The 12,143-nt window shown below is 38.7% G+C and overlaps 1 protein-coding gene across 4 annotated transcripts in view; it reads left to right on the top strand.

Annotated features, from left to right (window-relative positions):
- Nucleotides 1-2,512: 2,512 nt before the first annotated feature.
- LOC103592994 (zinc finger protein 624) overlaps nt 2,513-12,143 on the top strand; it is a 30,492-nt gene continuing 20,861 nt past the window's right edge. For 2 of the 4 annotated variants that reach the window (XM_008575904.1, XM_008575903.1), the window contains exons 1-2: nt 6,262-6,801; nt 9,027-9,092. In XM_008575904.1, the coding sequence (XP_008574126.1) occupies nt 6,628-6,801; nt 9,027-9,092 (240 nt within the window). In that variant the 5' untranslated portion in view covers nt 6,262-6,627. Of the gene's footprint in view, nt 2,604-6,261; nt 6,802-9,026; nt 9,093-10,802; nt 10,878-12,143 lie in introns of those variants that run through there. The other 2 variants (XM_008575905.1, XM_008575906.1) reach the window with 2 other exon arrangements.

Raw genomic sequence — 12,143 nt, 5'->3', positions numbered from 1 at the left:
TCTTCAGAGACCCATCTGTATGGGACTCAGATACAATCAAAGCAGCAGAGAGAGGTCTTGAAATCCGAGGCACACAGATTAGGGATGGATTAGAGAGGAAGCCGTCTCACCATTGAGGAGGCAGCTCTGGAGCCCTTGAGGATTCTGTTTGACCAGCTGTGGAGAATATGGCCTTTGGACATTAAATCTACAGAACTAGGGAAGAGGAAATGATGTATCATCATCATCATCATCATCATCATCATCATCATCATCATCATCATCATCTAGATGAGTTGAGAAAGAAAGCTCTGGTTCAAATACTCACAAATGAAGGCATTATTGATTTCTGAGCCCAGAACTTGAATGAAAGACAAGCAAAAGCGTGGACACACACCTCAACTCTGCTGTGGTCCAAGGCTTTAAGTTACAGGAGGCCTATTTATTCTCTCAATGGCTTCCTTTAGTTGCATCTAAACGTTCGAAGGCAAGGGTTGGGTCATTCTTTGTGTCTCTAGTGCCTAGTTGTAGGGCTTGACACATGTCATAGGCTCTCAACACAGTGTATTCAGCTTGCATTTTTTAACGCCACCCAAAGAGTGACAGCCAATTCCCTCATAAACGCAGACAATGGGGGCGGGGTGGGACGGAGAGAGGGTGGGCGGGGGCGCAGGCGCTGAGGATTCTGGGTACTGTAGTTCTGACGCCTCGGCCGCGCAGGCGCACTGGCCTGCCCGGAGGCCGGCCCCGCCAACCCGGCGCCATTGCTGGAAGCGTTCCCGCCCTGCTCTGCGAGTGCCCTCAGTTGTCCTCAGTCCGGCCGCCAGGTACTCGTTGCCCCGGGCGCCAGGCCCCGGTTCCCCGCCGCCCCTCCCTCGGCGCTTGGCTCCCGGCAGCGTCCGGGGCGTGGCCGTTCCCTCCAGAACCCCTGTCCCTGAGCGGGCCCGCCCACCCCTGAGGAGCCACTGGGGCTGGGCCTCCCGCCTGGGTGTCGCCTCCGTCTCCGCCCGGCCTCACTCGTACGGCGGTCCGTGTGCCCGGCGGTCTCCTGCCCGGTCCTGACGCGGGAGACTTCTCCCCGGAGGGCCTGGCGGCACTGGGGCTGGAAGGCGCCGGGCCCCCACGACCCGGCCTTCCCTGTGTACCCACCCGCGCTTGGCCGGAGTGAGGAAGGGACCCTCCGAGTGGTTAGCGAAGGGCACCTAGGAAGGGGCGAGGCCGGCGGCAGCACGTCCGCCCGGGCTTCTGAGCTGGCAGGGACGGAGCTCGGCCTCACGTCGGTGACCCGCGCTACCGAGGAGTAACCGAGGCGGCTTTTCCTGGCCGGCTCATTTTACGGCATTTCCAGTAACCGCTTTTAATTTACTTGTCACTCCCTGACATGACAGCGGTGTTATTGCATTGCTTAGGAAATGCGGGACTGGTCTGTGGCGCGCAAATTCTCAGCGAGGACGTGGACCCTTCATTATTTTAAAATAACTTAGATGGGGTTTAGGAACCACAGAAAATGAAGTTTCTCCTTAATTCTGTTGATACTTCTGCAGTGCTTGGAAACACAGAGCTTGGGTGAAGTCACGAAATCCATAAAAAAATATCTAGGGAAATTATGATTCTGGGGAAATGCTGGCCTACATGTCTTCTGCATAATGTCAAAGGGGAAAGTAGAAACATGAAATGTGGTTACCCTCATTTGCGAGTATCTGATTCATTGTGCTCAAGTGAGTCGCCTATAATAGTCACATTTCTACAGTAGCCAAACCAAGGTGTGGACCGCCACTCTGGGATTTTATTCCTATACCAAACTCCTACATATATAGATACTTATCGTCTACTTGAAAAGTATAGTAAAGTAGAAAAAAGGGTAAACACAGCTCCAGGCGTCAGAGGTCTTCGTAGAGGTTTGGCTTACTCACTTGCAGTCTTTTTTTCTGGAATTTTGTATACACAGTTGAGATCAAGCTGAATATATTGAATTTTAAATAGCATTACTCTAATTATAAAATTTAAAAAAAGATGCTTATTGGACAGTTTAGTTGTTAAACATATTTTTCTAGCATAATTTACATGATATATTGCCAAAGCAGAGTTTATTAATCTTTACAGATTTAAAAAGAAATGATGACTCAGGCCATTCTTAATAAACTTTAATGATGCAGAAAACCATTACTGTAGTTCCTTGGAATTGAAAAGGTCTTATGTTGCTCTTTGTAAGTCTGCTTTAGTGTTTGAGAAGAAATTGTTTTTATTATTTCTTTTGGCTCCTTTTTTTCTTTGCAATGTTGTAAAACTGGGCTTCTTAACTTGGGGGCCAGTGGTCTTGGGGTGGGAGAGTCAGTCTTCAAATTCTCTGAAATAACATGCAACATCATACATGCATGTGCATCATTCTCAGATGGGTCCGTAACCTCCCAAAAGGTAAGATTTACTAGTATTGACATATAGTCATTGTTAATATTTGTTATGACAGCTTCAATTATTGTTTTAAATTATGTTCAAACAGCAAAAGTGTTGCTCCTGAGCTGTGAGACGAAGATTGTTTCAAGAAATACCTGGCTTGAGGCAGAAACTCAGCTGAAGTAACTAATGCAGGGCGACAACTTCTCCTTGACTCTAGAATCCTCTTGGTAAAACATATTTCAATTGGATTTGCAACTGTGTGAAAAAGAGTTTTTAATTTGAGGTTCAGGAATTGGCTTTAGGACAATATTTCTCAAAGTAAAAACCTGAGGTACTTGTTGAAACTGTAAATGTCTGTGTCTTTTACGTAGAGATTCTGATTTAGATCTTGGGTGGAACCTAAGAACTTCCTTCTTAATAAGCATGTTTAGTGAGTTTTTGGCATCCTTAGATTTGAGACCCCCCTAATTATATGGGGGGGTTTTCTGGCAGAGGATTCATAATTTTCATCAGATTTGCAAAGGGAACATGACTTTAAAAATCTAGAGAAACACTGGGATAAGGGAAAACCACTTTTGTTGGTATCCTTGACGCTTCAATATGGGAAGCCTCTCATATTGTTTCTTCACCCTGGTCTTACATTCACATGGCACTGTTTTTCCTCCCTCAACTTCTCATTGTTTCTCTTCCACCAAAATCTTTTTTGGTTGTGCTTAGTGAAACCCCTGTGTCATGGAACAGACATTCTTATGATATTCACATATATTCTTGATTTAACTAAACCCTGGTCTGCCATGCAAGTTAGGAAAATAATTTGGCAGATTTAACAGAGTCCAGATAACAGTGGTTTGAACAAGATAGTTTATTTCTTTCTCATATAATAGTCTGATTTGATAGGTGGCTGTCGGTGAAGGAGGTGGATAGTAAGTGGCTGTGATCTATTGGGTCATTTAGTAACCCAGGTTCATTCCATCTTTTTGCCCCACATCCGCTAGGGGGCAATGTCATCCTCCTTATGGTGGAAGGTGGTTTACTCTCACAGTATCTGCATTGCAGGCCATTGGAAGGGGAAAGGAAGTGGGGGAGGCAAGCAGCTCTCTTTTTAAAGATGTGACCTGGAAGTTACATACATCTCTTTTATTCAGATCCTTTTTGCTGTAATTTAGTGACACGGCTATGCCTGGCTACAAGGGAGACTGGGAAGTGACTGTCTGGGTTGTCTTGTAGCCAGCAAAGACTTCAACTCTCTGGCAAGTAGAAGGGGGGACTGGATGTTGGAAGGTAATTATCAGTCTCTGCTATATTGGCTTATTTAAGTTTTCAGTTTTAAAGTGTTTATCTGTTATAACCATATTCTCATTTCTATTTTGGGTTTTTGTTTTTTGTTTTTTCTGTTTTCACTGGCCAGTGGCTTGTATATTTATTTCACTATTCACAAAATCAGCTCCTGGCTTTGTCAGCTGTTTTTGTTTGTTTGCTTTCTTATTCATTAGTTTCTTGCTTTATTATTTCTGCCTCTTACTTTCCTATGGTTTGCTTGCTAATTTTTTTCTTCTTTAGCTGAATGTTTAATATTTGCATTCTTTCTGAAAATTTTACTTGAAAGTATTTAGGGATATAAATTGAATCTCTTTAAATCTTTGGCAGCAACCCCATGCATTTTTAATATATAATACTCTCATTTTTTAACTCATTGGCAATTATATTTTAAAGTTTTCTCTTAGACTCAATAGCTACTAAGGCAGGCCTATTTTAATTTCCAGGCAACAGGTTTTTCCTCTCTTCCAGACTTCCATTTACATTTATAATTCTGTTGCATCATGGTTAGAGAATGTAGTCTATTCAAATTTCTTCTTTCTCTTTTTTTTTTTTTTTTTTTGCAGCTTGCCATTATGGGGATCCAAACTCGTGACCTTAGTGTTATAAGGCTGCTCTAACCAACTGAGCTAACTGGCCAGCCCAAATTTCTTCTTTTTGATTTCGATTGAGATTTTTCTTTTATGGTCAGTGTTCTTTGTGGTATATGAGTATGGTTAATTTTAACAAATGTTCTGTGAATGCCTGAAAATAACTTTTGAGTAGAAGTTTCAATATGCTCATCTCTATTTAATTTCTACATCTCTGATGTTCTTTGCATTCATGGCAGCCTTGATTTGTACATTAGTATTCTTTATTTTCACAATATAATGATTAATTACTGCAAGTATCATTTCTGATGAGCTTCTGATTGGCATAAACTGTAAAGTGAGGTTAATTTCTGCTATGTTTATTGAGCAAAAGCTACTGAACCTTAGGGGAAGCATAGTGTCCATTCAGGTCAGGAGCAGATTCAGTATATTTAAGTATAACAAAGTCCCTAATTAAAGGGTCATATAATTGCCTGTAACACTTTGCGTGAGATAGAGTTTCTCAAAAACTCAGTACTTGTTATGTCACTGCCCTTTCATTCCTGAGGCTAATATTATCATTCAGGGAGAATTTATATTAACAATCCATACCATTTAGTATAAGGAAATACATGTCAGGCACCCTTCAATCAGCATCAGCAAGGCAGCAGCATCATTTAAGAAGGGGGACAGGGAAGGGGAAATGGTACCTAGATGTCTTTCATAGGTTAGCAGATGGTCATATATCTGGCTATTGTGGCCCATATATTTGTATTTTTTGACTGGCTACCAATTAGTTAACTCATATTTGTGGATAGGTATTTTCTTATTTTTTTGTTATTTGTACCTTTTCAGTCTCATCATAGACCTATAGACTTTCTCTATTAACCTTTCTCTATTTACCTTTTTCTATTCGTTGTTTTTGATTCTTTTTATTGTACTCTAATATGAATAGTATTTTTTCTACTTTCTACCAACTTTGATGGATTCTACTGTCTATTGTTATACGAAACTATGTGCTTAAGTTGTAGTATTGCTTCCAAATTTAGGCATCTCCATTTTCTCTGTTATTTTGAGCCTTGGCATAAATATCCTGGAATGTATCCTGGAATGATGATATATTCTAGATCAGTGTGTCTTAAACCTTAATGTGTACATACGAATCACCTAGGGATCTTATTGAAAGGTTCTGGAGTTGGGCCTGAGATGTTGCATTTTTCACAAGCTTTCTGGTGATATTGGTGCTGCTGCTCTTCAGACCTCACTTTTGACCAGGAAAACTCTTGGGTATAGATTCTTAATGGAGGCAAATTGCCTGTATGAGGCAGAGACAGATACAGCATAATTCACCATGGACTCCTTTGGCCCCCAGAGGCCCTATTACTGGGTAGGGACAGTGTCAGAACTGCCTAGGAAACTGTCATTACAAAGTAGAATTTCACAAGATTTGGAAAGCTCAATTCTTACTGTGCCACTGCCCTTTTATACTCTGGGCTTGTAACATCATTCTGGAAGTACGTATGTGATCCATACACTTGTTAAGACAATGTTTGCAAACATTAGGCTCTTCTTGTTTTTGAACCAAATTCAGCATCTGCAAGGCCATATCCTTAACCAAAGATAGAAAAGCATAGTGTCCAGGCATACCTGAATAAGATCTCTGCCACCCTGTTTCTCCATAGTATAAAACCTTTATTATACATACATCTTTTTTCAATATAAAAACATTACTGCTTAATGTTTTGTTCATTGAATTCTGTATCCCTTCTATTATTATTGTTATTCCTGCTTCTTTTTTATTTGGATCTGCCTGATATAGAAAGGACAGGTAAGGATCTGTTTGTATATGAGATTGGGAAGGGCATTCAAGGTTTCTAATATTATTTAAATTTGAAGTTGTGTTCTCTTTACATGAAACTGACATTTCTGAACATTTTAGGAATTTGACTCGTCACAGGAAAGGCAGGAGAAAGAGATTCTTGGACTATTTCATTGTTAGATGTGTAGGTGATTGTGGCAAAGAAGGAATTGAGTAATTTTTTTCACTTCACACAGCATATTGATTTAGTGGAAGAGGTGTGGGCTTTGGAATTAGATTGATTTGGAGTCGTGCATGGCGATAAGTAAATAGTTTAATTTTTCTAGGCCTCAGTTTCCTCATTCCTCATCTGAAGAATGGGAATGTAATTCCCGATGGGTTGATGTGAAAATTAAATGAGAAAGCATTGTAAAAGCCCTTTGTACAATGTCTGGCCTGCTAGTTGTGACTACATTTAATGGAGTTAAAATCTCAAGATCTCCAGGAGCAAGGATCTTTGTCCCTCACTGATCTTGATTGTTACTCTTGTATTCCTTTAGGGAGGTCATGCTCACTTGTCTGTCAGAATTTCACCTTGGTGAGTCTGAAATTCCCAAGGCAGGATTGTTTTCATGGCTTATTTCTCTTCCACAGATATGTCTTTTTAGGACTACTCTTTCTAGAGAACGGAATACAGAGGCAGAGATTATGGCTGCTGTGGTTTTTTCAGTTGGACCTCTGGTGAGTTGGGGTTTGCTCTGTTTCTGAGCTGCTGTCTTGATTTGAGAGCATGTCTACTTTTTCTGAAGTCTTGTGACTTCTCTACCTCACCCTCACCCTTTCTGGGAACTGAACCAAACTGATTTATGAAAATTGGGTTCATTGCAGTAAAGCCTGTAATCTAGAGGAGGATTCACTATACTTATTGAACCAAATATCAGGATACACGATCTTTCCAAAAATATCTGGGCCATCTTTAATTATGTTAGTCATCTTTAATTTTTATGTTAAATTTGTATTGTTCCCAGGAAACTTCAGTTATTTATGAGTTAGTAGGATGGAATATTTTTTAATTGGGATATTTGGTTTAGGAAATTTTGGAGAAAAAATATATGTACACACACACACACGCGCACACACACGCACACACCCCCGACCCTAATTCATAAGGACCATTCCTCTTGTGCCACTCTTAGTCATCTCTTTCATACCCATTAAGAAGTGACCAAATTTAATGGATGACATGGAGAGAAAGATGTTTAAGACACGGGGCCGGCCTGTGGCTCACTCGGGAGAGTGCGGTGCTGATAACACCAAGGCCACGGGTTCGGATCCCACATAGGGATGGCTGGTTCGCTCACTGGGTGAGCGTGGTGCTGACAACACCAAGTCAAGGGTTAAGATCCCCTTACCGGTCATCTTTTAAAAAAAAAAAAATGATGTTTAAGACACAACGCTGGCCCTTAGAGAGCTTATAGTCTCATTGAGGTAAGGCATACAAAAGAAATAGTTACATAATTTATTTAGGTGAGTAATAGTTGCTTAGCAGTATGGTAAACATGAATCTTATGTAAGAAAAGAAATGGGACATTAGTGTAGGCTGATTTGGTCATGGAAAGCTCATGAGGAGAGTTAGATTTAAGCTGGTATTCAGTTATGGAGAGGGGGGCGTTTAAATTGTCGCAAAGTGTTTGTGAGGATACTTCAGGTGAGAAGGGAGACTAAGGGTAGAGGACAGTGCGTAAGCTGGTGATTCAAGTTGGAGAGTTGTGACAGATAGAGCTGGAAATTAGATATTTAAAATGAATCTTTTAATGTTTCCTGAAGAAATTTAAGTGTGTGTGGGTGTATGTATTTGGGATGAATATTAAGTGATAAAAGCTGTGTTTTAGCAGTGACTTTTTGAAATAGGAGATTCAGAGGAAAGGTAATACCAACAAATATAATTTGTTGTAGTAATGATGTCATAACCTGTAGTAGTGATCTTTTATTCTTTGTAGCCAGAATATATAACATGAAAATAGTCTTTTAAAAATACCCTTGAAAATATAAATAAAAACCAAAATGTTGCACTTGATACTTCCCACTGAACTTGTCTAGTCATGTATCATGGCATGATCAAACCCATTCTTAATTATCAGAAGTTGAGGTACACATCGTTTATTTTCTAGAAGGTTGATATTTGTACTTTTTAGACAAGAACTTGGGAGGTGGGAACTAGGATAACATTTCTCCTAATGAAATTTAAGTAAATAGTTTTATTACATAATTTTTTAAAATGACAGGAAATCTGAAATGGATAAGTACTACTAGATGGTATAGTAGAATTTCATTTTTTAAAATAAAATCAGGTCCTCATGGGGATATAGTTTCTAAGGTTTGAAAGAAAACAATATTTTAAGAGGTCCCTGAAATATTTCCTGAGTGGCTCCTGAGACATGTAGCTCCTAGACACTAATGATTTTTCAATTGTAGAAAACAGATAGTGTTAGTAGGTTTGGGATATTATTCTCGAACAAGGTAGATACTTTCTGAGAAATGGATTTCATCCCCATATGAAAAAGCAGAATTATGTAGAATTATGTAGTGTCTGAAGACCTTTTATTATGTTTGTTTTTGTTTTCATAGGTTCTTTGTTAAAAGCCACCCTTAAAATTATGCAATTATATCTTTCTCAATTATGTGCGTGTTATTGTCTCAAATGAGGTGAAAGATTATGATTGGATGTTACAGTGGGACCTTAATTTCAGCCCGTAGGAAAACAGTAAAAGAGGTCATCCCATATATGAAGGTTACTTCAAAAAGTTTGTGGAAAAATAGAATTAAAAGATAATACAAATGTTTCCATGAACTTTCTGAAGACCCTTTGTACACTGCATCCACAGTGCACTGGTGGTGCTTGTTGAGGCTCTGCTGTAGGTCATAGACAGCCTATTACTGAGTGATCTTATGTATATTTCCCTCAGAGTCCTGAAGTTACCCAGCCAGATGAAGATCTTCACCTTCAGGCAGAAGAAACCAAATTGGTAAAGGTAATACCTACCATTTTATGTAAGAGGAATAAAGAGAAAATGCTGCTTTTACTTGCCTAATTCTTAAAGTTCCTAGTTCATTGCAAGTTCGCAATGAATATTTGACAGGTGTGGTAGCCCCAGGACTGGTAGCATCAATTTGACAGATTTTATTTCTCAATATTATTATTACTGCATATAAAAAATTAATAGTGAGCCTCTGTATCATCAAGTTTCAGTTGATATTTGTTTCCCCAGTTGATTTAGGCATAATTGGTTAACATGTATCTTAGTGTCACTTTTAGTGTAGATATTTCCCCTTCCTTTTTCTCCTTTTGTAATCGTTTATTGAAGAAACCAGGTTATTTGAACTTTAGAGCTGTGTTGTCCAGTGCAGAAGCCATTAGCCACATGTGACTATTGGCCACCTGAATTGTGACTAGTCCGAATTGAGATGTGCGGTAAATTTAAAATAACATACCAATTACAAAGACTTAGCATGATAAACTAATGTAGATAATGTCGTTAATAATCTTTATATTGATTGCATGTTGAAATTATAATATTTTGTATAATTGGGCTAAATAAACCATATTACCAAAATAAACTGTATTACTGTTTCCATTTTTAATGTGGCAAATAGAAAATTTTAAATCACATATATGGCTTGCATTATATTTCTATTGGATGGCGTTGATTTAGAATTTTACACACAATGAGTTTTAGTGATTGCACCCCCATGGGATTATTTAACATGCCCCCTCTACCCCTGTATTTCCTTTAAATTGTTAGATTCTTGATGAGATTCAGATTTTTATTTTTAAAAAATATTTTTTGCAATATTATTTCATATTGCTGGTATATACCACCAGAAGATACATAATGCCTAATTCAAGCCTTTTCTCATGTTAGCAGCCCCTGATGATCGTTTAATTTATTAGAGGTTGCAAAATGGTGATGTTGTAATTCCTGCATTCCTTCTTCATTTATTAGCTGGAGTACTTGCATAAAGAGAACCCTCCCCTCATTAACTAATTTAATTACATTTGATTACTATAACAACTATGTATAGTTTACATATGAAAAGGACAAAAGGTTGATTCTTTCTCTTTATTTACCAATTTCCAGGCATTCTCCAAAGATGATCAAAGAGTTTTTTTTAATAGTTTATTATGAACTCATGAATATAAATGTTATCAGATATTTTTGAGATCTGTTACAGTTATTATCCTTATTAATGCTCAAATTGTCCTGTCCTTAGGCAATGGAAGCCTCTTCAAGTTGTCTCCAGTGTCTTGGACATGACCCTAGTAATGTTCAATAGCTTCATAATGTTCCTGGCTCTGGTTTCTTTTGATGGGAAGTAACATTTAGAGGCTGCAGTCTGGCTTGCATAATGCTACCTAATTGATTGTTGTTTCTAGCGCTTTTCAGTAGCTAAATCTAGGAAATGTGTGGTTTTTTTCCTTAAACATAAAATATGAATGTGTACTGATGCTTCCATATCAAATTGACAACTATGGAGTTTTTAACCTAATCTCATCAATAGTACATTTATATCTTCTTCCTCTCATGCTAAATTCATTAGTTCTCAATGATATCAATATGCTAATTTGCTTTATCCAACACTCCACACACAACACTTACAGAATAGCATTTCTGTCACTACTACCAAAATGATTATTTACTGAAAAAGTTTTGTTTTTGTTTTTCGTTTGTTTTTCTCCTCAGGATATTTCTCACAAGCGATATACAGAAAAATTACTGTCTTAAAGTCACTCAAAATAGTTCCTCTCTTATGAATGGGTATGCTACCAACTTGTTTCATTTTACTTTTAATTTTTAGGGATTGCTTTTTTTAAATTTAATTTTTGTTTTATAATAATATAAAATATTTACAGGGTTCAAAAGTCAAATCTACAAAACGGGAAATAGTACAAGGCGACTAGCTTCTACTCCAGTACTCTCAGCTCTTATTTCCTCCTTCCCCCAATAGGTAATCATTAAAAAATTTTATTGCTCATTCTTCCATTTTTTATACAAGCATATATATTAGGGGTCTTCAAAAAGTTTGTGGAAAGACTCAAATTATCTTTCTTTTTTTTTTTTTTTCCTTTTTGTCTTTTTTCATGACCGGTAACGGGATCGCAACCCTCGGTGTCGCGCCCGTACCACGACCAGCAATGGGATCGCAACCCTCGGTGTTGCGCCCGCACCGTGCTCAACCAGTGAGCGGACCAGTCCCTATATGGGATCCGAACCCTTGGCGGGAGCACCACCACACTCACAAGCGCCGCACTCTACCGAGTGTGCCACCGGGCCGGCCCTCAAATTATCTTTCAATTCCATTTTTCCATGAACTTTTTTTTTTCTTTCTTCTGACCAGTAAGGGGATTGCAACCCTCGGCACAATGTTGTCTGCGCCAATGCTCAGCCAGCGTGTATAGGCCATCCCTATATAGGATCCGAACCCACGGCCTTGGCACTTACCAGTGCCACACTCTCCCAAGTGAGCCACAGGGCCGGCCGTTCCATGAACTTCTTCAAAAAGTTCATATATATTGTATAGCCTCACCAAAGAAGTTCCCTCAGTGTCCTGTGACTTCTTACTTTTCATTCTCAAAGAGAGCTTATAGTATTCTGTATCTACAATCTGAATGATAAAATAAATCTTTTATTAATATTTTATATTTTATTAATATTGATATTTATTTTATTAATATTGATGTTTTAGGTAGGCTAGGGTTTTGGAGGAAACTACTAGCTGTCATCAAATATTTCAAAGACTTTCTAGGGAGGGAGGAAACCATGCTGTTTGACTCCAGATCATAATATAGCAGGACCAATATTTAGAAATTATAGAAAGCCATATTTGAATTGATCTGAAAAAAAACTTGCTATCAGGTGAAACTCTGAAGATGGAATAAGCTTCCTCTTATGGTTTCGAGTTCATGTTATATCGTGTAAAGGTTGAACTGGTTGACCTACATAATCATTTTGTGATTCTGATTTCTGTGGTTCTTCCCCAGTTTTTGTACATATTATTCTGCCTGACAGGTCTGATTGTGTAGT

The sequence above is a fragment of the Galeopterus variegatus genome, unplaced genomic scaffold (genome assembly GCF_000696425.1).
Source record: "Galeopterus variegatus unplaced genomic scaffold, G_variegatus-3.0.2 Scaffold1255, whole genome shotgun sequence".
Lineage (NCBI taxonomy): Eukaryota > Metazoa > Chordata > Mammalia > Dermoptera > Cynocephalidae > Galeopterus > Galeopterus variegatus.
This window is presented reverse-complemented; position numbering and strand designations above follow the sequence as displayed.